Consider the following 26714-nt stretch of genomic DNA (forward strand, 5'->3'; position numbering starts at 1 on the left):
ATCTTCCATCCTTTGTGACGATTTTGTTAACACCTTTACCGCTTTTGCAACATTAGCTTCCTTGATTTTTTCTTTCTTTACCGGGATGTAATTTATAGTGTGACATTCTCATTTGAGTTTGCCAAATGAATGTGCCTTATAGTATTGTGTAAACTAAGTATCACGAGTGATCTAAGATAGCATGGCGTGCCGAATTTTTAAAATTCACACTTCCTGCCGATATATTTTGAATATTTAGTTCATTTTCCTCACATATGAGGTCGAAATTAAAATGGCGAATCTAAGGCTATATGTTCACACTGCTGGGTGGGATACCCAATTTGTTAAAACTCTACCTTTTATTCGGTCGTTCACATTGCCAAAAAATGCGACTAGTCAATGTGAACGCAAAGCATCCAGGAAGCGACATGCATGCACAAAAGCATGACGTCACACGTGTTGCCGTGTGCTTACGGAAGTAAACATTGCCTGAATTTGTGCTCTCCTTGGCGCGTTTTGTGGCAATTTCAAGCATTTTGTGCAATGAGAGTCAACATTTTCTGAACCAAATGACTTTGCGTAGGAGATTAATAAGAAAGAGGGCAAGACTTTTGGCTATGGTAGTTCGTGGAGAATTTTTTGCGACGTCTGTTCCGAAGAGCGTGTGGGTTAATGTCATAGCCAGGAGGGGTGAGACATTGAAATCATTTTCGGTTGTCAAGAACTTTTACCTATATCTGTGAGTACCTGTGAGTCTTGCACGGCAAAATGCGCCTTTCGATGATATATCGGTTGGATATCTGGAACTCACCATTCAGACTGCAGTAGCTCGGATACATGTTAGATTTATAGCTACAATCGAATGAAGCTTGAGTCGCATTTGAAAAAATCTGCTTCACACTGACATGAAAAAAATCAGATACGGATCACTTATGAGCCAAAAAATCGGAATTGACCTGCAGTGTGAACTTGAATAAAAAAATCCCCAAATAATACAAATTTAAATGCTATATATAAGTGTTAAATCCAAATATGCTGGTAATCTCATCTGTCGACATCTTTATTAATACCACTTGCCAAAGGGTAAAATAACACAGTTTGGTACACGCAATATTATACGATGACTGTGTACGAGAGCAAAGGCAGCTTTCCTGTAGTTAATTTATAATGTTTGAGATGATTTAATTAGCTGTATTTAAAAAAAAAAAAAAATCAAGACAAACTAATATGCACACCATATTCAAACCCAGTAACCTTTTTGCCGTGGACTGCATCAACTGTGCCGCGGTTAAAAACAGTTATTTTTTATTCCTGCCAAGGTTTGGCAGCAATAAATAAAAGCTAGCTTGTATAACTGCAGTACTGTAGCAGTGCTGATGTTCACAAGGAAAGTTTGACTTGTTTTTTTTTTGCTCATGAGACCAAACATTTCGAACAACACATCATTGTGATGTTTAGTGGTTGATATCTTGTGGTGACTGGATGCATCCCAATACCTTTGGATGACTTTTTCTGCTCCAACATGTTCCCTGTTGCTGTTTACTTTACTGTTAAGCAATTGCAATGAATACAAATTGGCAGTGGTAAACACTGACCAAGACATGATCACAAGCTAAAGAATGACAACATGCTGTTGTGGAATGCTGCAAAGTCACATGAGTGTCAAAGCTATAAGGACGCAAGGAATCAGTTTAAAATAAAAAAAAAAAGTTTAAAATTACAAATGTATCTCATTTGATTTTTAATTGTGTTTTGGATTAAAAATAAACTTAAACTCATGGCTCAGGCCTTCTCTGGTAATGTTTGTTGCCACTGTGTTTGTTATCATGTCTACACTAGTGATGCCCATGGAGTACTCTTATGCAACCACCTCCTCCCCCGTTGGCTCCACACAATACATTCGCTCAGCGTTCACTCACACGGCGACATCCTTGTAAGCTCGACTAATTACCTCACAGGTGACTGCATGCTGCTGTGCGCTCCACAGTACGTCCTCCTGTTTGTCTGCTGCATACACACAGCTTTGTTTACTGCAAACACGCTTCTCAGGATGCTTATTCCAAGAGCTGTGATCATTTTGAGCCTTGTCAGCACATGCACACGCACAGCGTAGCCATTACAGTAAGATTTCACAAACTTCCATAAAACCCTGTCCCCTGGTTAACCAAGTTCTAGTTGCACTCTTTGGTGGATCTAGGCGCGTGTGTTGGAAGTCATCTTCGAAGATGCTTTGCTGCTCATCATTGTGGTAAAATACCCATAGAGATCTGTATATTAGGAGGACTGCGCACCCCCAAGATGGTCAAGTTGATTTTATTTTCTCTATAGCGTCAGATCACAACAAACGTAATTAAAGGGGTAGGTTTTCTATAGAACAGGTCTATAGAGCGTTTACATGGCAGCATATCATTTCTGCCTACGTGGTTGTGTTTACAATTTCTCATCTGCTTTATTACATGTGGAGCGATTGCATTAACGAAATGACACATCTTTATTCTGACATTGTGAGTTACAGTATAATGTTTCAAGTCTTCGTAGTAATTTTTAGCTACCGCAGGGTTACCCAGGATGCCTTGCGGGGTGTCGCTGCGGTTGTAGTTTTGCATGCATGGTAATGTCAGCCCTCTAGCTGTTCATTTGAGGTTGGGTTGTACAATTTGGAGGTTAAGTCTAGGCCCTATGAAATCCGTTGGATTTTTTTCCCAAATTCTGTTTTATATTTTTTTCCAAATTCCATTTTTTTTTCTATTTTATTTGTTTTGAATTTTGTTTTTTGCCTTTTACAGTTATTTTGCCAGCATAGAGTGTGTACTTCTGTGACAGTAACCAAAATGTCCGTTAATTAAATGCAATTCCAACTGTGTTATTAATGTAAGCTATTTTTTATGACACCCTTACACAGTTAGAGAGTATGTGGTGTATGTTGAAGAGCGGAAGTGTGTGTTGAGCATGTCTATTGATGGTGAAGATGAACTGGGAGCAAGAATAAACGTGCCTCTCATCCTTATTTCACACAAAACTTGCACAACGTCATCGTAAAATGATGGTTTGCATTAACAGGTGGTAAAACACAACACGGTGAAAACACACTCATACAGCCTGGATTGCACACACACAGCCGCACCGGCATGCTCCGCTAAACTAAGCTAACCCCGCTAGCTTCCATTCACTCTCCGTAAAACAGGAATTTTGATTTTTTTTCCGCAAACCTTTGCCGGTTTCTCGTGTCACCATTTCAACATGTTTAGTTCGGGAGGATGAGATTCCACCACGATTGAGCGGACTGATTCTCCACACAAACGTTCCTGCTCCTCACAATAACAGCATTTCATTCACACCATGTCAATTTCCGCGAGATTCCACATTTAACAATAGATTCCATTTTTTTGGGCCAATTCTGTGATTCCAAATTTTGGTTTAGCTTGAAGTTTTCGATTTTAGAGCAGGGCCTTCCTTTTGACCAGCACCCTCTCAGTCCATGAGGACAGTGACACTCAGGCTAACAGTATGGGTCTTCTTCCAGGTGGTGATGCTTATTGAAGCGCTTTTGCAAAGTTTAAGCTTAAGTTTGATGGAGCTTCACTCCTTTTGCACTGAGCAGCATACTTGATGTCACAACAAATGGTTTTGTCATGTTGTCTAGCCACTATCCCTCTTGGCTGTGCCACCGTGTGTTGATTTACATTTCGATTAACCGTTCAAAATGCACGGAGCCATGCAAAATTCTTTTCAGAGTGGCTCTTCCATGGACTGTCCCCAACATGTGTAAAAAGAAGTTAATCACTATAAAACCAACACAAACGCAAACGACACTCTGCTTCAACTTTGCAAAGTGTAATCTTAATGCTTGAATTGCCAGTACAATAGTGCCTCATTTATCGCGGTTCATTTGTTCCACACCCGACCGTGATAAGTGAATTTCCGCAAAGTATGATTCCTTATTTATAAATGGAATATTTTTGTTACGGCATAGAAAATTTTCAATTTATCCGAGCCCTCTAGACATGAAAGAACACCCCTCTTCACCTTTACACTTGTACAAGTATTACCCAACACAGTACATAGACTATAATCAGAGAAAATAAGCCACTTAAGACATAAATAAAACTTGTGTTTATGTGTGTCGCAGGAAATGTGTTCCGGATGTGTGGGGGACAGGAAGTGACTTCAGAGGTTCAGAGTTGAATTTTAGCTTGATATGTGTTACGATTGTTATGTTATTATTGTCTTGCCTGTTGTGAGTTAATTCAAACCTGCAATAAAAGCCTGTTGTTCCGGCGATCAAGTCTGGTGCTTGTCTCATCGAACATTAAACTAACATTTCTGACACCTAATGACCAGCGTAGGTTACTAGTTTTCTTGATGCCTAGGATTTGCATTTTAGTTTATTTAGCCATTTTTATGCTCGAAAATTTTTAATTTAAAATACATAAAATACATATGCATGCTTTTTTTTTTTTTTTTTTTACTAATGTACAATATTCATACACGAAACAGCATGATTCATTAATTAATTTATTTTTAAAAAGCCGTGATAGGGTGAATCCGCAAAATTTGATCTGCAGTGTAGCAAGGTACCTTTGCCTCTTCTCACGTTCTTCTTCTTCTCTTAACACCCTTGTTGAGGCAGGTCCATCTTTTGGGATGTGTTTTGCAGAAACGCCCCACAAAAGAACAAAACCCATGTAGGGTTTTTTCTACGATAATCTGAATTTATGTATCACATGACGCCATTCATGATGGTGGTTCAAACTTCTAAGGTTTTCTACATCTCTGCAATCGTATTTGTCCCGATGTTTGTTGAATTCTGAATTGTGCATGTATTGTTTCATGTGTTTGGGCTTTCATGTGTTTGTTTTAACTCCCACATTTAGCTATAAAGTCACATTTACGTAGTTGGTGCAATCAAAAAACACAGCGTTATCAGTTCTTGAGGGCATCTAGGATTTAGGCTGTGAAAATCCACAGAAAAGTTTGGGAATTCTTCAACATAAGTGAATATTTCACAATCATGTATGGATTTCTCCTGATGTGACACTGTGTTTGTAGGGCCAAGTGTTATTTATTTGTCTTATGGTTTGATTTATCAAACCAGCATGTAAACCCCAGAAATCCAATTAAACACAAACCCCATTCAAACTTAGGGACCGAACGGAAAAAAATAATTACGCCTGGTATCAAGATCTCAAACACACCCTTATAGCACACACAAACTGATGCACCAGCATGTCTGGTCCTGCCGCACCCTTTCTTCTCTCCTTGCCGGGTGTCAAGTTTCCTCCCTCCCTGAAATACTGTGCAGTCCCAACAATGCCATTGGCTACCCCTGCAAGTAACTGCAACTCAATTTCCACCTCATTGGTCACTGGAGCGCTCCGACATCCAGGATAGGTCGGAGATGCTTGCCAGTCGTTTTGGGGTATTGATGACCGGTAGCAGGCATGGCACGAGACAAAGTGGTTCTCTGTGGATCAGATTCTGATCAGGAGAAACTGAACGATACACAGGAGGATTTTATCTGAAGGTTCAGATATCTCGCACAGATGCAGAATTTATGGTGGCACATTCATTCGAAAATTCAGTCTGTTTGCCTCAACTCTACTCTGAAATTAGTTATTTTTAAATTAGTTTAAAATCTCTAATTGTGTTTAGTTGTAACAAACCTATGTAGCGATTGCAAATAGCACACCCTATGTTTTCCTGTTGATTTTGTGTTGCTTTTTTCCACAAGGGTATGTATGTATATTAGGATTCATTGTGGTTTGTGTGAAGGCTGATGTGAGTTAAATTGTTTTTTGAAGAAATATTGAATGAAATAGTGACGACATTGTTTTATTATCTTGGTGCCAACCATTTTGACAAAGAAATAATATGATGATAATCTTTTAGCTGCCCGATTATAATAAAAAAAACAGTTTGAAGAGGAACACATACACGTTTCAGAATTTAAGAAACATAAAAAAAATTATTAGGGACGTCCGATAATATTGTTCCATGGTATTGGCCTAAAATTTGGTATATTGGTATCGTTTTTGATAATGAAATGGTGTGTGAGTGACCGTGTGCTCCACAGAGCAAGCTTGCTAGATCAGTTTGTCCACGGTCTGTAATTATTTTCACATTTTTCCTTTGCGATTGCAGTTTGCAACTATTGTAAATCTCTGTGAGTGGGAAGTTTTGTTTTTTGACCTGGAGACGCCGTGCTGGATGATGACGTCACTAAGTGTCGCTGCCCCTGGACCGTAAACTACCATCGACAGCATGTGGTCTAGAGGCGTACAGAACGTCCTTACTTTTCATATTGTCCCCATTAAATGTCCTTTAAAAGGAGTTTCAAGTAAGGAGAGATGAGTTAAATATGAATACTGAATGACGTGAATCAACTGACCAAAAGAAGAAGCAAATCAGCTGTACTTCACAGGTCCATTACAACTCCCATGACCGCCACATACCCGGAAGACAGTGACATCACAGACAGGCACACTGAATCGAGTAACATTTGACATATTTTTCATTAAAAGAGCTAAAGAAACACACAGCCATATAAAGCCTAACATGCTTAAATCCAATGGTTTAGTTCCTAGTATTGATTCAACCGATTGATTACCTTTTAAGCGATGTTCGATCGATATGTCGTCCGGAATGGAAACGTGTTGAACACAGATCGATATAGTTGAGTCATAGGAATATAAATCGATGTATTGAAGTAGTGGATGAATCGTTACACCTCTCCTTTGTTGTTATACGGATGTTTGTGCAACATATAAATGTGCAGCTTTTCAAATTGTACTGTTGACAGCATTACTTAATTGGATTCTTATTTGTCAGTTTATTAAGACTAACCTGTCTTTTTGTTGATAATAGGAGGACATGTTATTTTAGCGGACTATTGGTCGTAATCTTTTAATGACTTGGGCTGAGACAAAATGTTTAAAATAAATATGGCACTTTTTCTATAACGTACCTTGCATAGCGCAGTACTTGTCTTACTTTGCACAAACAACCTTTATTTGTGACATCATAGTAAAAGAAGCACAATGTGTTCATTACATGACGTTAGCTTGAGGGCTTTAATTTAGGTATCGGATGGTATCGGTATCAGAAATGAACTGCTAGACCATATCGATATATTAGCTATCGGTAAGAAAGCCATTATCAAGCATCTCCAAAAATGATCATGTGCAGTGTTGATCTTCAATACTGAGAATGCAAACCGTCCATCTTATCTGCAATAGGGAAGATGTATTGAAAAGTCCAGGCCAAAATTTGTAGTGGCGCTATCTTTAATGTGAAAATTGTCATTGTTAATGACAATGCAGTATAAATGTGTACTACATTTGAGCATCCAACCGAATCAATCAACACCTCATCTGTGTTTCTACAGAACAGAAAACAATATGCACTAATTGTACCTTCAAATAACAGCTTGCAATTATTTTGCATTGTATGCCGGGATAGCATCCTTTTCGTGACCAGGGCGCCCCAGATCACATGCTTTAGTGGTCTCACATATTGGTGGATCTACAGTGGGTTCCTGGCTGTTATTTAGGCACCCATACTAGTAAGCTTAGGTGCTTCACAACGTGAACACAATCACGCAGTGCACTTGGTATTGCGCTAAAAATGGAAAAGACCCACACAAACACATTCATACTTAGTAAGCCTATACAGTATGCGTGTCAGCAAATCTCTGCTGCAAAACTCATGTCACAGGGGGATTGTTCTTGCTCCCTGCTGCTGTATTTCATCAGATCAGTCGCTTCCTTTTTTTCAGTTGGTATGCGTAGATGAGAAAATGAATGAGTGTTTACAGCAGGGATGTCCAAACTCTTTCCAGCGAGGGTCACATACTGAAAAATGATGCAAGGGCCACTTTTATATTTTGTAAAGCAACACGTGGAGGTATGATAAGAAGTTATTTATATCAGCTTTGTGATGTGGGTGGCTATTAATATGTCCTATGGTCTTTGATCCTTTTTACTACTGTTTTTTAAATTTCCAAATATTGAAACTTTCTTCGTAATGTTCATACATGTTGTTCTTGTAATATTATGACTTTATTCACATAATATTTTGCACTTTATTACCGTAATATTGTAACTTTTTCCCCAATCTAGTTTTCTACAAATTACAACATTGTTTAGTTGTCTCTCATATTACGACTTAAAGAAACGCATTTCTTCTTTCATACTTCTATTCTATGCTACCAAAATGACATTATTTTTCCTCATAATATTACGAATTGATAGTCATAAATATGCAATTTTTAGAATGCAACTTGTTTCACGTAATATTTGTACTTTATTTGCGTTAAATTACTTTTGTTTCTTTAATTTCTGCTTGTTTTTTTTTCCATTTTCCAACTAGTTAAACCTTCTTCTTGTAAATGTTCTCATAATATTATGACTTTATTCCCATAACATTATAATTTGTTTGTTTCTAAAAAAATTCCGACTTTAAAAAAAAAAAAAAAAGTATTTTTCTTACAATTTGCGGCGGAGCTGCCGAGTGCTGGACCCCCAGTATGCAGAGACACAGGCGGCAGCGTGCAGATCAATGTCTTTTACTAAGCACCCACGCGTGCAGGTACTCACAGTTGTGCAGTAACAAACAACAAAAAGCGACAGAGGAAAACGGTTCTGCAAAAACACAACAGGTAGTCCTGGAAAGTAGCAACAGGCAGGAAGCACGTTCAGGTGACAGCATGGGCGAGGATAACAAAGGTAATGAGCCAGCGGCGTCCATGTGACGATGCTGGGCTTGTGAACCCCACGGATTGGAATTGCAAACAGCTGCGCACTGGGGCGCACTGCACGCTACACCCGGCAGGCAGCGCACCACACAAAATAAGAGCACCAGATAGGAAGTCACCCTTCCTGTCCGGCGAAGCATAACACTTTTTTCTTCAATATTTCAACTTTATGCTACTAGATGATGTTATTTTTCCTCATAATACAACAACATTATTCTTGTAAAATTATGATTTTGTCTTTTTTTTTTTAACTCATTCAACACCAAATACGTATTTATACGTTTTCATTATCCCGAATGCCCGATCCCAAAGATATATTTATACGTCTTATAGGTTTTTTTGTGCGAGAGGCAAAAAAAGGTGATGATGCAACTTTGCACTAATGCACTAACATTTCAGAGCACTTTTGAGCCATAAAAACGGCCACAAGGTGGCAGAAGTGCATTTGATGAGCGCTCGGCAGGGATCAGTTCAATGAATAATCACACATGACAGGAAGGAGGAAGCGAGAGAGTGTGGAGGAGTGTAGCGTGCAGAAGGTGACATATTGTGGGGAAATTTTAGGGCATGCACACGCGCACACATGCGGTCGCACAGGCGTGCACACACGTGCGAAAATTGTAAATAGTTCATGGTGTTATATCTGGAAATAGATTGTTATTTTGATGTAAAATTTTTTTCGTGTTGTTTATGTTGGTATAGTTGTTTAGATATTTGAGCTGTCACAAAAGCAAAATGATTTGTGTCAAGGTGAAACAGCTGTTTTTCTCCCTATTTTTTAGCCGGGAACTGATATTTTCCTGAAACGTACCTGTGTATTACTGCTGATTACTAAAGAACGGAAAAAGAAAACTTTTTTTTTTTTTTGATGAAAAATGGGAGTCGAATCTAGTTTCCATGTTGATGTAGCCATAGAACACAATATTCTGTGTGCCTTGAAAAATCAGTCAAAATAGTCTAAAATGGACGATACCGAAGGAGTTGTCTTTTGAAAAATGACTGGGATGTGATGATTTTTAAAAATTTTGACTTTATTCTTGTGAAATTTCTGCAAATTTTTCCATTTTTGCTGCTGCTGCTGTTTTTTTTTGTTGTTAATTTACTTGTTAAAATATATTTTTCCAATGTGCCGTGGGATAATAAAAAAACAAATGGCCCCCGGGAAGCACTTGGACACCACTGGTTTATGTTTGTGAGCGCAGTTTCTCTGCCACCAAAGAAGAGACCAGATGATCTATGCCTATGTTAATCACTAGCACACATTCTGGTTAGTCTTTTTTTGTGGCTAATGCTCTTACACAATGTGTAGAACTCTAAAAACAGGGTTAATTCCCGAGTGTGTCAACATTGCAAGCAACAAGTATGACTCGTAATGTTGGCATTAAGCTGCAGTTAGAAGTTAAGGTCTCTTATTTGTTTCTCCTGAGTGAAGAAAGTCTTACAGAGATAGTACTTATTTTTTGACATGAAGTTGCATGACATCCCCATCAGCAGTGTAGTGCATCAACAGTGACTTACCACTCACTTAATCCTGTGAGCTGAGTTCTGGTCGGTTTTAGCTGTGGAGGAAAGTAGTTCCCTCCGCCTAGTTGCTGGGGTCTCTCTCAAAACAAATATGTGTTGGTAAACGCAGTGTTTACATGCATGGATGAAGACCGCCGCGATGATGTAAACACTGGAACACATACACAACAATGGACAAGCGGCAAGCCGCAGTGATACGAACAGGGAGAAAATAATGCTGAGCGATTGGGTTGTAAATGTATTACTCTTTTGAGTACTCCTTTGTTAAGCAAAATGCTGAACTTTAGAGACCCCAGCAACGAGCCGGAACTACTTTCATCCACAACAAAAACGGAGCACTTCGGCTCGTTGGACGAAGTGGGGGAAAAGTCATCGTTGATGCACTACTCTGCTGATGGGGATGGCATACGACTTCATGTCAAAAGACCTGAACTATCCCTTTAAGTGGTGCAGTGTTACTTGCATAATATGAAATTAGGAAATTATATGAGTTACACAGCTTTACTAGCGGGATATATTACATAGTCAAAAAAAGGAACCTGCCAGCTTTAACAAGCATGTTTTTCTTGGAGGACTGACTGAATTTGTACACAATAGGCCAGTGCTTATGGGGCGTGAGAGGCAGGGGAACTACTCGTAAAAATTCTTCAAGGTTGGCAGATCTGTTCATGTCTTTATTAATGCTTGAACCATGCTGGTAATAAATGTTAGCAGGTTCTCAATAGTACGTATTTCAATCGGGGGGTGTGACAGAATGTAATTAAGAACCAGTGCAATATTGTAAGATTTGAGATCCCCCACATTGGTAATGGTAATGGTAATCATTTAATTCATTTTGAACATGCATACAAGTTACGTTGGAATACATCACATTGTAGGATTCACGGTTCCACATGTCCACAAAGGAGTAGGAAGAAGCAAAGCTTATTTAATTTCTCCTCGCTTGTTGAGAAGAATTGTATTACGTTTTTGGTTGGCAGGTTATTGTTTGCTTTTTACATAATTTTTGTCGCATGAAGGTTTACCAAATCAGCAAATTTTAATAATTGTGATTTTAGGAATAGAATTATTAGAAGACTTCCAATGGGAAAAATAAATGCTGTAAAATATTTTCTTTTTTTTGTCTCCTAGTTGACGTGAGTACAGCAGCACTGCCCACGCAGGTGCCCCCCACCGCCACATCTATCCTCCCTATGGACCTGCGGTTGGTTGACCACCACCAACAGACCCCTTATGGATTACTTCCCCAACCACAACCAACAGCACCCACATCCACCGCTTGTCCCACATCCGATGAGCCAGGCAATGGGCCAGTCGTTAGTAAGTGATGAAGATCCTTGATCTGACCTCATGTCTTGTCGTTAAAAGGCATACAAGTACTTTTTTTGAACCCTTCTGCAGATCACCAAGCGCAGCAGCTGCAGCAGGAGCTGGTGGCTCTGAAACAAAAGCAGCAGCTCCAGAGACAGTTACTTATCGCAGAGTTTCAGAGGCAGCATGAACAGCTGTCGAGGCAACATGAAGCCCAGCTGCATGAGCATATCAAGGTGAGGTAATGACGGGCGGAGTGGATAGAGAGCACTCTCCTTTTTAGCTTGCTTAAAGCTGCTGTTTGCAGCAGTTTGGAGGGCGCTCATCGCGCTTGAACGAGCTGCAAGCATTATATCCCGCCCTCTTCCTGGTCCAACCATGTAAGCCACAGCCCACTAATACACCTGCACGCAACAAAAGGATAACGTTATGTTATAAAAGCAGTGTTTGGGAAAGCGTATAATTTCACCGGTTCAACACCCGATTTTAAATCTGTACCTTCTCAAAGATTGCATTTGCGCAAGACAGCCATGATTGACTGAACGTCAGCCTTAGCCTGTTTAGTTTAATTCCTAATTGTGACAAATAGAGACATTTATTTGTTTAATCTGTTATCTCCACTATTGGTAGCATATACTATGAGGTCCGCCACCTCTCTTCTGTATGATGTTTCAACACCACCAGTGATCAGTCCGATGACTGTAGTGTCATCCGCAAATTTAATGATGCTGGTGTTGTTCTGGGAGGCCATGCAATCGTAGGTGAAGAGCGTGTAGAGGAGCGGACTCAGCACACACCCCTGTGGGGTCCCAGTGCTCACAATTCTTGAGCTGGATGTGCGATTGTGGACTCTGACTGACTGGGGTCTGCCTGTTAGAAAGTTAAACACCCAGTTACAGAGGGAGGGAGACAGGCCAAGTGTGAGGAGCTTATTTGTGAGTTTGTGGGGGCTGACTGTATTAAAAGCAGAGCTATAGTCTATAAATAGCATTCTGACGTATGTGTGCCGTGGCTACGCTACTCTGCTGTCGATAGTCTGTGATGTGCTGGAGCCCCGCCCACATGCGCCGAGGGTCTGAGGTGGAATAGTAGCCCTCCAGCTTCTGTCTGTACTGCCTCTTGGCCTCTCGTATGGACCTCCTCAGGTCATATCTGGCCTTTTTGTAGTCATCAGCGGTGCCCATGACAAATGCAGTCGAACGAGCACGTAGCTTAGCCCTTACATCACAGTTCATCCACTGTTTTTGGTTAGGGTATTTTCTGTAATACTTGGTGGTGGTAACAGTCTCTATGCATGTGCTAATGTAGCCAGTAACAGTTACTGAAACTCTGTATCAGATTGGAAAAGTTTTTTGTGACGCCGCTTTGTTATGAGGTTGGTGATATTAAACATAAGCTAGATTTGCACTCAGCTGCAACGTCTTTTTCAGACTTTAACAAATAACACTACCACATGGCCGATATCACCCCTACTTGCTACTTTATTAGCACATTAGCACACACCGTGATCATGTGGGCTATGTACGGTCACAGCTGGATAGAAGAGCTGGTGCGGAGTCTGGAATGGGAATTGTGTCAGAGTGCTTAGATTTTAGATTCAGGCCGATATAAACCGATACTTGCTTTTGTGCTGATATCGTACCAATATCAATATCAGATCGGGGCACTCCTACTAAAAAGTGCTGGCTTAAGCCGGCGTCAACATACATGGTCGACCGCTTGAGACTCAAAGTGGTCATTTCTGTGATAATCGGTCCATTCATGTTGACATTTGTGCAGTATTGTTAACCTGATCATTATCGCTCACGTGTTTTTGCAAAAGCAGATTTGTTTTGATGTCAAAATTATTAAAAAAGACAAAAAAGGGTGGGAGCGGCAACACAAAGGAACTGACACTTACCTTTAAAGCTTAGGATCAAAGGTCCTTTCTTTCTCACTTTGAATTCTCAGCTATTCTTTATCCCACTTTCAGCGCTTAACAAAATAAAACAATTTAAATGTTGCACACATGGAGGAAAATGCACTCACACATTCTCCTCACATGTCTCAAAATCACAACTAAATGTGGACGCAATGAATATTTTCGGTTATGTCGCCAACCGCTTACAGCTTGGGCCAATCTAAGGGATGTTGACTGAAACGGGTTCCACTGTAGCGGTCAATTCCGAGCTTGTTATTTAGCACTGCACTCAAGGCTGGTGCTGTCAAGTCCTCTCGATTAGCTTCAAAATCATTGATTTGTGTTGCCCACGTTGCCCACCTCCATTTGTCTTCATTTACATTTTTTGTCCAACAGCATCAACAGGATTTATTGGCATTGAAGCACCAGCAAGAGCTGTTGGAGCACCAGAGGAAGATCGAGCGGCAGCGTAATGAGCAGGAGTTGGAGAAGCAGCACCGGGAACACAAGCTACAGCAGCTCAAAAACAAGGAGAGGGGACAAGAAAGTGAGCAGACACCTTCAACAAAGATTCATTTGTCATGTTTCATGTCTTCCGACATTCCAAAAATATGCATGTTGGTTCATTGGAGACTCTAAATTGTCCATAAATGTGCATGTGAGTGAGAATGGTTGTTTGTATATATGTGCCCTGTGATTCACTGGCGACCAGTTCAGGGTTTACCCCACATCTTGTCCGTAGTCAGCCGGCTCAGCCATAACCCCAAGGAGGACAATCCCGATAGACAATTGATGGACGGATGGTATTTCAGATGGTGAAAAAAAAACTCACACAGAAACTTAGCTTGTAATTCACAAAAAGGTATGGTTGTGAAGTTTTCATCAGCAGATATATGATTGTGTCGAAATGCGGACTCATGTTATCGAGCGTCGGCCTTTGCTTGCCTTCTATCTTTATGGCCCAGCAGCCAGAGCAGCCTAAACCCACATTTCCATCTTTAGGAAGTACAGCAAAGAAAGGATTGGGTAGCAAGAGCACTCAAGTAATTTACGAAAGGAATTACTCATTTTTAAATGCATTTATTGTTGTTTTATTGAAATTTAATTCGATTATATTATATTTCAAATGCAATACAAATGTATTGCATTAAACTTCTGTCAATAATTTAGTAACGCTTTCCTGTACTTTCTATGTTTATCATTTGCAGGCTTGAAATAATGTATCAAGGTAAATGATCTGAAGCACACTAGTCCAGCACATTTGCACTTGTTGGTCCTTTTTTTTGGGGAGCTTTTTTAAACAAGTGAGCTTGTTAAATTACAAGTGTAAGCTTGTGATGGAAGAAAAACAAATCAGTCGTGAAAATGGTTGCTGCTAAGTACATCAATGGTTCTAGCTTCTTCATTCAATTGAGGAATCCGGACTATTGCTGCCCGACAGTATGGAGAGTCACAGTTTTTTACAATCATTAAGAAGTTTCTGCTCAATTTTTTAAACTCTAGATGCAACACTCATAAATGTAAGCACTTGCACTCAGCCATTTGTTGAAAACCTTGTATTGTGTATTCATATCACTGAAGACATCTTGCGCTTGTGAATCGTCGGTTCAAATGACTCAGCTATCATGAAATACAGTAAGAACACGACTTTAGATCACCCACATGTGATATAGCAATAGCTTCACTGCCAAGTTGTTTTTTCAATCCCTTACATTACTGCAAAAGACACTTGATGCGTGTTTCAATAAGGTTCTTTTTGTGGCTCTAAACAATCCAGACAGTGGAATCATTGACCAAAATGTGAAATTTATGTCCCTGGCCTTGTCCTCTCCCACCCACCCCTCTCTGACGAGACCCACGGCCACCTCTATGAAGGCGTCCTTGTCCTCTACCAAATCTTTCTCTCTCACCTCCACATCTGCGTCCTCGCCTTCTTACTGCTTGACGTGTCAGCTGATCTGCCTGCTCCATGCCGTCGCTGTGTTGAAGCTCATGTTTGCAAACCCTTACCTACTGTAGATACTCTTACCACAATGTGAACTCAATCATCAGTAACTGCAATCAATCTGAAGTTGTCATGAGGACGCACTGGAAACTTGGTCAATTCTGTTTTGAAATAGTAACAGTTTGGCGTTAAGATGTTATTCATATTTGTATTTTGATTTAAGTTCAGCAAACAAATGACTTAAATGTAATGTGTATTGTATACACGCAATTGACGAGTGTTTAGTTTTGAAAAATGGTCGATTTTGATGATCTGTGTTGAGGTTTGTAGCGAGAGTTTTGAAAGTTGAGCAAAACCTTCTGATGCTAGAGTCAAAGTGATTTAAAAAATATATATATATATATATTCGTACATGATCACATAGACAAATCTGTTGGGGAAAAATTTGACTTAATAATGTCGTCGTTCATATGGAATTTTATTCATCTGGATCAGGGGTGTCAAAAGTTTGTCCCGAGGGCCATTTAGACCTGCAGCTATTTTTTTTTTTTGCCCTTGTCATAGTCTAAAAATAAATTGAATTCATAATTAATTATATATATTGTTATCTTTTACACTCATTTGTTTTGTTATGTATAACACAAAGCTAAGATGTAGGTGTCGCTTTAGATATCTTAGCATATATTGACCTACACTGGATTGATTTTAGGATCTTTAATGTACAAAATATACCAAAGTGCAGCCAAGGCATGAATGGATTTCATCGCTTAACAACAACCAGGAACTTTTTAAAATATATTTCAAAACAAATCACCGACGACAACTCTTTATTGTCTTATTCAGTGCCTGGGATTTTTCATTTCTGGTGTTGATTCCAAAGCATTACACTTTTAATGACCCATCCCTATGATATATTAAATCTGGTGAGTGTTTTGGGTAAATAGTGCATCATCGGTCCCTTTTCTCCCCCCTCAGGTGCGGTTGCCAGCACAGAGGTAAAGATGCGACTACAAGAGTTTGTCCTGAACAAGAAAAAAGCCTTGGCTCAGCGAAACCTAAACCACTGTCTGCCCAGTGATCCACGCTACTGGTATGGGTGAGTGTCACCCTTGAATATGTACATTTTATACAAACAGTATGTGAAAAGTTTTATTGTCACCCATTCTCGTATGTTTCTGGTGAAAGTCAAAAGTAAATGTTCAAGAAATGGCTATTTGGGTTGTGGTTATGTCAGCAACAGCTTATGTTGACGGACATGAGTCAGCCGAGGTGGTCCACTGCACTGTCTTTTATTGTCATTATCAAAGCAACTTCCCTTCCCTGCAGGGATTATGTTAAATATAAAAGTTACAGGGATGAATGACTTTGCAAACATGGCACATCCTGCAGTTTGAACCCCTGCCGTGTGGACCTGTGTCTTGGATGTACTTTGTATGGACAGTAAAACCTTGTTTTCGTAACTTCTCCTCGTCAACATTTGCCTCAAGGAAATTCCTCACCAATTGCCTTTGAGAATCTCTTTGTTGTCAATGATTGACAGCTGACTCTCTTTAAACACATTTCATGAGTGCGAGTGTTTGAGAAACCTCTTCTTTGTTTGAAACCATCCAAAGCCTGTGTCAGAATTTAAGAACATTTCTCTGGTATTACAAAGTCCTCATCTGTCTTTTTGTCCTCCCAATTCTCTTCACAATGCTCCAATACCTTCCCTTCTCGGTTACTGTGACTTATTGGTCGAGGAAGTTCACTTCATTGGCTGGTGAACAGAAGCAAATAATGCATTCAGTCTTATTTGCTTCCCTTTATTCAACTCTTTCTCCGTTCCACCTGCATTGTTGTTCATAATGCTATCTTTCATTAGAAAGAAATAAAGACATACAAGATAACTGAATTGCCCTCATTCTGGACCTCCATGCAAGGATGAAGCTGAGAGATCAACCTAGAAGTACATGGGGGGAACTTGTTAATGATCTCAAGGGAGTTGGGAGCATAGTCGCCAGGAAACCGATTAGTAAATCACTTCATTGTAAAGTATTGAGATCCGGCAGTGCTGGCAAGGTCTCCGTGCTCAAGAAGACACATGTCTTGGCCTGTTTAGAGTTTGACTATGAACACCTGAATGATTCAGAGAAGAATGTGATTAGAGGAGACTAATCTCGAGCTCTTTGGCATCAACTTCAGTCCGTGTTTTTAGAGACAGTGAAATGATGATTATGACCCCAATAACTGCAACTGTCAGACATGGAGGTTAAAAATCTCTTGATTAGGAACTGTTTCTCTGCTACAAGAAGACTTCACCACTTTGAGGGATCTATGAATGGGCCCATGTACGAGGGATGTCCCAATCCACGTTTTTTGGCTTTGAGCTGCCAACCAACAACCTTGCAACCATTAGGATTTGGGGAGTATCTGAAAAGAGGCGTGGACCACAATGCATCCTGAGATGTGTGCAAGCCTGGTGACCAGCTACAACAAATATCTGAATGGGTATTTGCTAGAGGATCAAATATACTCCTTATCAACATTTTAAGACCATCCATCCATCCATTTCCTATGCCGCTTCTCCTCATTAGGATTGTGGGGGTATGCTGGAGCCTATCCCAGCTGACTTTGGGCGACAGGCAGGGTACACCCTGGACTGGTCGCCAGCCAATTGCACATATAGACAAACAAGCATTCACACTCACATTCATACCTATGGACAATTCAGAGTCACCAATTAACCTAACATGCATGTGTTTGGAATGTGGGAGGAAACCGGAGTACCCGGAGAAAACCCACCCACGCCAACTCCACACAGAAATGCCCAACAGAGATTTGAAACCTGGTCTTCCCAAACTCCTGACTGTGACTGTGTGGCCAACATGCTAACCACTAGACCACCGTGCGGCCCCATTTTAAGACCATTTGAAAAATTGCAAGAATTTCCATCTTGCACTTTTGAATTTTAAGGACGTTCTAAATAAGTAAGAAATGGGAGTAAGACAACAAAAAAAAATGAGTAAGCAATTTATTGTGCCGTTCATCAGCTAATCAGAAGCTTTTGTATTTTGAAGCTCTACTTAAAACCTCCTTTAGATCCAACAGTGCAAAATGTAAATTATTGCAATTTTTCAAATGGTGTTCAAATTTTGATCAGGAGTATACTGATTTTCTATGCCGCTTATCCTCATTAGGGTCGCGGGGGTATGCTGGAGCCTATCCCAGCTGACTTTGGGCGAGAGGCGGGACTGATCGCCAGCCAATGGCAGGGCACATATAGAAAAACAACCTTTCACTCTCACAGCTATGGACAGTTTAGAGTCACCAGTTAACCTAACATGCATGTTTTTGGATGTCGGAGGAAACCGGAGTACCCAAAGAAACACACGCACGCACGGGGAGAACATGCAAACTCCACACAGAGATGCCCAAGCGAGGATTCTTTCCGATCTCCTGACTATGTGGCCAACATGCTAACCACTCGGCCACCATGCGGCCCTCATTTCATTATTTAAATATATTAATTGTCATTATTCATTTATTAATTTTCTATGACGCTTAATCCTCATTAGGGTCGCTGGGGGTATGCTGGAGCCTATCCCACCTGACTTTGGGCAGGGGGCGAGGTACACCTGGGACTGTTTGCCAGCCAATCACAGGGCACATATAGAAAAACAACCTTTCACTCTCACAGCTATGGACAGTTTAGAGTCACCAGTTAACCTAACATGCATGTTTTTGGATGTCGGAGGAAACCGGAGTACCCAAAGAAACACACGCACGCACGGGGAGAACATGCAAACTCCACACAGAGATGCCCAAGCGAGGATTCTTTCCGATCTCCTGACTATGTGGCCAACATGCTAACCACTCGGCCACCATGCGGCCCTCATTTCATTATTTAAATATATTAATTGTCATTATTCATTTATTAATTTTCTATGACGCTTAATCCTCATTAGGGTCGCTGGGGGTATGCTGGAGCCTATCCCACCTGACTTTGGGCAGGGGGCGAGGTACACCTGGGACTGTTTGCCAGCCAATCACAGGGCACATATAGAAAAACAACCTTTCACTCTCACAGCTATGGACAGTTTAGAGTCACCAGTTAACCTAACATGCATGTTTTTGGAATGTGGGAGGAAACCGGAGTACCCGGACAAAACCCACGCACGCATGGGAGAACATGCAAACTCCACGCAGAGGTCCAACTGAGATTCAAACCCAGATCTTTCAGATCTCCTGACTGTGTGGCCAACATGCTAACCACTAGGCCACCGTTGTTGTTGTTATTATTTAAAAAGTATAGCATACCATGTGTATCCCCAGCAGAGAAATCATATCCAAGGATTGCAGATTTATTGACCTTTCATTTTTTTTGCTAGGAAAACACAACACAGCTCTTTGGATCAAAGCTCGCCTCCCCAAGCAGCTTTGTCAGCATACCACCACCCAGTGTTTGGTACATATGACTCAAAGGACGACTTCCCATTACGCAAAACAGGTAATTAATCACTACTTTCATTGTCATTCTAAGTTTTAAGTTTGGAAGCTTTGGTCTTAATGCAAAATAGAGTTGTTCATGAACATAATTAATTTTACTAATTACCACAATCTTTTTTTTCATCATCAGAATGGTTTTATTCTTTATTATTAAGATTTTTAAGTAAGAATCGATACTGTGCACACCCTCCATACTCTGCTGTCACTGCAGAACACTTAAGTCAGCGAATGCGCAGCAGTGTTGTTGTATCATCATGTCCATTTGCATTCATTTACATGAGCGCCAAATTGTGACCATGCAGAAAAAGGCCATTATTTTGGAACTGAATATTGTTTCTCTCAGCTGTGCTGGAAAAACTGAAAAAAAAAGATTTTTGCTCCGATTCAGTTTTAATCTTCTGAGAAATGACTATGCTGTCAAGTGCTGTTAAAAGCTTTTGCATTTGGTGGGTTATTAGTGTGACTCTTTTTTTTTTTTGGTAGCGTGAATCCATTCATTCTTGACTCTAAGCTTTGATGCAATAAGTGGATGAATGAAGGGATGTAAAGGTCACTGACACTTTTTTTCCTTTTCATGTTAAGACTTATTCAAAGATATAGATGAACCTATTCAGTCCGGTCCTTCACAGATATCTCAGATAAAGTTGTTCTACAAAACAGTTCCTGCTCTTAGCTGTCTGTCAATGTTAAGTGCAGCCAAGCTGTGATTGTTCACTTACTGTCTGCAGCTGTTTCAGTACCAAAGCTCCCCGATTTTAACAGATAGAGGCCAAACTCGGTGCTCTGCACCATGATTACAGGGATGATTTGTTCAATCGCAATTTTGAGGCATATAATTCATCTCAGGAATCAGTGTGTCTGTGATGCAAAGGATTATTGACCTTTTCCTTGAGTAGTTTAGTGAGTGATGATACGCTCCGCAAGACACTGAATTGTACACACGTGTAACCAAGCTTCCACCTGAAACATTTATGGGTTTGGTGCACTGTTCTTCAGCATCGAGTGCCAATTCCAATATGAGTTTTTGATGTTTTTCTTCACATCTTCTAGCTCTTATGCGTATTTTGTTTGTTTGAGACTGATTTATAGCTGCACGGAGCATTCATGCAAATTATTAGGGGTGTAACGGCACACCTATTTGTTATGGGATTATTTGATACAAAACTGAGGGATAGTTATACCTCGCGTTACGCGTCTACTACTACTAAAACAAATGCAGTGCAGCCCAGCCTTTGGCTCACAAGAATCAAGGAGAAGCCAGACCCTCTTCTCCTGTTTTGGAACACTTGGCTTTCACAGTGAACTATGTCAACAAAGACAAATAGATAAAATGAAAGCATTGTTCAGGAGCGATATGCGGACTAAGGCTAGAAGGTGGAACTGTTAATGTGACACATCAGGTAATAAGGAACGTTTTGTTGCACTTGTCTGCATCATGGTGTCCAAATTGCAACCCAGGGGCCATTTTTGGCCTACAGCTCGTTATCAGCTCTTGGTATAGTTTAAAAATTAAACGAATTCATTATGAATAAGCTTTACAGTAGAAGTGGCCCGTGGGCCACCAGTTGAATAGCCCTGATGTATGTCGTATAGTCATTGTATAATCTGTAATGGCGCAAGAATAATGTGGAATTCATGCCCATGATGAACGCGTTCAACAGGAAGTGAGGAATCGGGGCCACTACAGTCGTACCCTGATGAGCGGCACTATCATGCATGACGTTCTTGCCCACGGTGACCCATTTTAGCCATGTTCATGTAAATTATAGATATGCTAAGAATTATTTCCTGTCTAGTGAGCTCAGACACGCAGCAAACTACAACAGGCGTGCATTGTCCACAGCTGAGAGGCTTCACTATGATGGTTCAGAGCAAACAGAGAACCACTTTGAATGCAGCGACAGGAAGTCTGTTTGGCCTGTATGACCAACGCAACTCTCTCGGTCACTGTCACAGTGACGCACATGCACACTTTTGACATTTGCATGTCATTAATTGATGAAATCCATTGCACCTTTTGTCTGTAATAGACGGCAGACCCGCTGCAGTATTACCTCAATGTGAGGGACAAACATCCAATTGGCCCTCACTTCGATACATCGACTGTGTACATATGCACTTATCATGCACAGAACCCACATTTGCCTTCTCCTGTTTCCTTGACAGTTGCTTTTCCTTACTTGTGCTCTCGCAAAACGAAACATATTTGTAACATTTTATGCATCATATCTTATCGTAGCCTTTGGCTTTTTTGCGTAGGCGTTCTTAATACTGGTGATAATGGATTTCAAAATGGGCACAATGGCCCACTCATGGACTGCTCTGGCTTATAGTGCACGGTATTTAAATATTTATTATACAAATGAGAAAAATGCCACCTGTTTCTCCACCCACCACATGTTTATCACAATGGGTTTTGTAAACAGCCAGTAATGGATGCCACTGATTTGAACAAGCTCAGGTCACAAGAAAGCATACTTAGCTGTCACTATCAGGGGGAAAATGTCAAGCCAGCTTTTTGGAGTGCTTTGTTTACAACCATTACATGTAACCACAGGAGAGACGACTATATATGTTCATGTGAGCTTTAAGGAAAACACACTTTTGCTAAACGTAACACAGCAACAAGGTTTGAATGGCATGACATGAATATTTGCACCTATCTCTCCATGTCAGTGTAAGATGTTGAGCATTTGATATTTCTGGGAAGGTCCATTGATGAGTTTCAGCAAACTATTGATTTTTACATATCTTCCTCCTTGAAAAACCCGCATGACTCATCCCACATGACTCAAGCAGCACAGGGCTCCAATTTGTCAAAGAGGACAAGCAGTTGATCAATATGTTATGCATAATAGAAGGAGTTCCCCTGTCATCGTTGAAATATTCTCTAATCTAGCCGTATTTGATTAAAAAAGCACAGATTTGTCTAACACTCAGAAATATGCACTGCACCTGAATGCCTCATCAGCCGTAGGCACACTGTGCTCATTAGGAAGGAGGAAGGAGACATAAACCGAGTTGTTCATTATTCTGTGTGCGTTCTTTGAACAAATAAACCATCCTCACACACGTAATAAAGATGATTAAAGGATTCCCTGACCTGAATGTATCTACAGTGCCCCAACTTTAAAAGAACCACTATCCACTCTTGACAGAGACTGAGTCACCAACGTGTGGATGCTTTATTTGGGCACTCGACTAGTTTGTTAGGCAGACTGTTTGGCCGTACGAAACAGTGTACGAAAACGGAGGGTCATCTGTGGCAATAATTGTGGCAATAATTTTACTCAAAAACTGAATACTGGCATGCAAAAACCGAGGTTCCACTGTACACCACTTAAATCAGTGGTTTTCAATTATTTTCTGTCATGGACCCCCTAAGGGACATATATTTTTTCACACCACCTCCTGATTTACTATTAAGAAGCTGACAATATTTATTTATTTATCTGTACAAACCATTGTTTGAATTGCTGCCACCAGAATCATTCAGCCGTAAATAAAGACACTAACAGACCCTGTCCTTGTAGTAAATAAAGAGCCCATGCCACTATTTGAGAAGCACTGACCTAAATGTATTTACAATTCTATAAAATATATTAGCTTTTTCACAGCAGATGATCAATTAAGTGGGGATTGATCATTTGACTATAACACAGGATATGTATTGATTTCGCTGTGATGCAAATGAGTGACATTAGGCATAATTGGCACAATAGTAGGAGAACATACATTAGTTGGCTACATGCACCACCTCGTCTGCATTCAGACTAAAAGCTGGATTAATTAGTACCTGTATCATGTATGTTTAGTCCCATTAGCAACAATCCCATAAAGCACTCAAAAGGAGAAGAGAATAATGTGGAAAATTCCATATTTGCTTCATGAATAATTTTTTAGCAAAAGTACTGCTGAGACAGTTTTGAAAAATGAAGAGGAGAGAAAGTTATGCCAAGGGCAACGGGGAGGTGGAGAATTAGAGCTGGAGACCGATGGATGTGAGTATCGTGCCAATGTCAGCAGTAAAAGCAGTCTGGGCCCTCTGTAGAGAGTGTGTTTGCACGTGTGCACACTGGTGTGCTTTTGCCCAGTCGGCATTAACACCCGTCAAAGTCACTGTGTCCTGAGAGGAACACACTCAGGGATGCAAGTGGCCAACACACACACACACACACACACACACACACGCACACACACACACACACACTCCCCTTCCTCATCAGTCTGCCTCCCTTGACCTCTCCTTAATCCTCCACTTTGCTTTCTGTCTACGTAGTTTGTCCTTCCCCACACTCCCATTTTCTGTCTGGACATTCCTTAATTGCTAAGGATGCACAAATCAAACCTTGACTCTGCCTTCTCCATTTTACTGTTGCTGTCCATTCCTCTTCTTCTATCAGTCAGCATGCTCTGGTTGAACTTTCTAACATATTCTAAGCATCTCCAACATTTCCACAGGTTCCCAGTCCATCGTTACACATACTCCAGTGGTCATCAACCTTTTTAAGACCAAGATCCTTGGTTTCGGCCGTGAACCTGTGCAAGGCCCCCGCCCACCCCACCCACCCCCACCCCTCCACCCCCACCCCCACCTCACCCCACCCCCACGACCCCCAAGTTTGCTTCCATAAACTTTTTGTGCAGAAGCAACCAAAGCCTCCCAGACACGGTTCAGAGAAGTGTACCTTTTTTCCTCTCTGTAAATCGTACATTTAAGGGCCCACAAGTACTCAATAGGGTTTAGGTCAGGTGAGCAAGGAGGTCATTATTTTTTAAGACCTTTTGAAGATCTTTACTAGCTAGCCAGGGAGTACTTGGATGAATGAGATGGCGCATTGAAGGGAGGAGGGAGGCTAGGAGGAGGGTCACAGGTTCCTCCCGCTTAGACTCCCCGACCGGGATTACTGGTAGCTTGAGACATGATGCCGGGACGGGCTTGAGGCGACGTGAGGCAGGCTCTGGGAGGAGGCGGGGGGTTCAATGGTTTGATGAGCGGAGATGCGGGAGTGGGAGGAGAGCTGACCTCTTGATGTTGCACAGGGGGCAACGTGGGAACCGGAGAGGACAGCTTTGGCTTGAGTGCCTTGGCGTGGGAAATGGAACGTGGCTCACCTCTAGGCTTTGCACTGGGAGCAAGACAGGAGGTGAGGAGGGCGGCGGGAGCTTAAAACGCCTTGGTGCGGGAATTGGAACACGGCCCACCTCTTGGCTTTGCACTGGTAGCAAGACAGGAGGTGAGGAGGGCGGCAGTAACTTGAAACGCCTTGGCGGCGAGGAAACTGGAACGTGGCCGACCGTGTGGCTTTGCACTGGGAGCAAGACGGGAGGTGAGGAGGGCTGCGGGAACTTGAAACGCCTTGGCGAGGGAAGTGGAACGCAGCCCTTTTCTTGGCATTGCACTGGAAGCAAGGCAAGAGAGGATGAGGGCGGGAAAACAAGGTGTGCTGCACTCCTCTTCGTGTTGCAACGGAGATACGGAAGGGGGGCGCTGGAGTTCAGAGTGCTGACGTGTCGCGGAGGCCGTCGGAAACTGCTTAATGGTCCGGCACTCGGCAGCAGCGTGCGGATGGAGCTGCAGCACTTCGGTGTGGTGTGGAGAGGAGGAACGGAGTGACTTCACCTTTTGACGCCGTGAAGCCCTCGTGGGAGCCGGCTGAGACTGGCGTCGGCATCGCAGACGGTCTGGTGTGTCTTCAGCTGGACCAGGGTACACCCACGCCATGGGAATTAACGTGGCGTTGTTTTCTTCTATTTGCTGTAGTGCAACGGCAGGAACACAGCAAGAGCAGTTCATTGACAAATGCTTCCACAAACAAAGGACGGCGCACCTGAACTCAATAGGGAAGTGACTCAAACAAAAAACAGGTGCAAGTGATTAACGTAAAGCATATGAAACAGAAAACATTGCAAGGCAGGAAATGATTACAAAATAAGAATCTAACAAGAAGTGAGGCATAAAAGGGACCATAAACAAACTGTCCCGCTGGCTAACTCACGGATCGTGACAGAACGCGTATCAACATGGATCAATCAAGCCATCTGATTGTGTCATGTGAATAAAATGTTTGCATTTAGAGGCACCAAAAATGATTCTTGCAAATTGCTGTGTATTGTTTGATTGTTTTAATTATTCACCAGTTCATTCAACTTAATGAAACACGGTACATTTACTTATACTACTTATACTGAATTCCAGTTTTTCCAGCACCACTGCTGCTAACACACTGTGTCTTCTATTTCAACTTAGAGAGAGGCTTTGTTCTGAAGAATTGGGTTTCATGGGTTTAGTTGCTGTTTAGCATAGAGACACATAGTCATGACCCCCGCGGACAAAGTAATCATCTGTTCTTCTCAGCATCAGGACAAACTTGTCTTGGATGGATCAAACTCTTTAAGTGGATCTGTTAGATACAAGACTGTGGGAAGAGTTGAAGGTCAAACTGTCTTGAACAGTCCAGCTTCAAGTAATTAAGCAGAAAGAAGCCAGTGGAGGAGCGCATAAACCTTCTTCTGTTTGGGCTTGGACAATGACAAGACTGGCCACCATTACAGCTGTACAGTACAATGCAAATCCGAGTTGGAGGGATCCATTTGCAGCTAACAACCCAAGCCGGATTCATACATGGAACCTCAACGGAGACCCACACATACATGTTATTTGAATGTATATGTAATTGTTACAAGAGTTGCTTGGAAGCATTGTCATAGAAGTTTGGGGTCAACAAAGCTTCTCCTGCAGAGTGAGGATGATTGACCTCCCTTGTGAGAACAACCTACTGTATGGACGAGCTCATTAGTCAGACTAAATACCCACA

The 26714-nt window shown here is 41.3% G+C and overlaps 1 protein-coding gene across 4 annotated transcripts in view; it reads left to right on the forward strand.

The window, feature by feature from the left end:
* Positions 1 to 26714, forward strand: part of hdac4 (histone deacetylase 4) — a 142950-nt gene that overhangs the window by 63215 nt on the left and 53021 nt on the right. For all 4 annotated transcript variants that reach the window (XM_054786207.1, XM_054786205.1, XM_054786208.1 and 1 more), the window contains 5 exons: positions 11387 to 11575; positions 11657 to 11802; positions 13863 to 14013; positions 16387 to 16507; positions 19779 to 19897. In XM_054786207.1, the coding sequence (XP_054642182.1) occupies positions 11449 to 11575; positions 11657 to 11802; positions 13863 to 14013; positions 16387 to 16507; positions 19779 to 19897 (664 nt within the window). In that variant the 5' untranslated portion in view covers positions 11387 to 11448. The remainder of the gene's footprint in view (positions 1 to 11386; positions 11576 to 11656; positions 11803 to 13862; positions 14014 to 16386; positions 16508 to 19778; positions 19898 to 26714) is intronic.

This window comes from Dunckerocampus dactyliophorus, chromosome 9 (assembly GCF_027744805.1).
Source record: "Dunckerocampus dactyliophorus isolate RoL2022-P2 chromosome 9, RoL_Ddac_1.1, whole genome shotgun sequence".
Lineage (NCBI taxonomy): Eukaryota > Metazoa > Chordata > Actinopteri > Syngnathiformes > Syngnathidae > Dunckerocampus > Dunckerocampus dactyliophorus.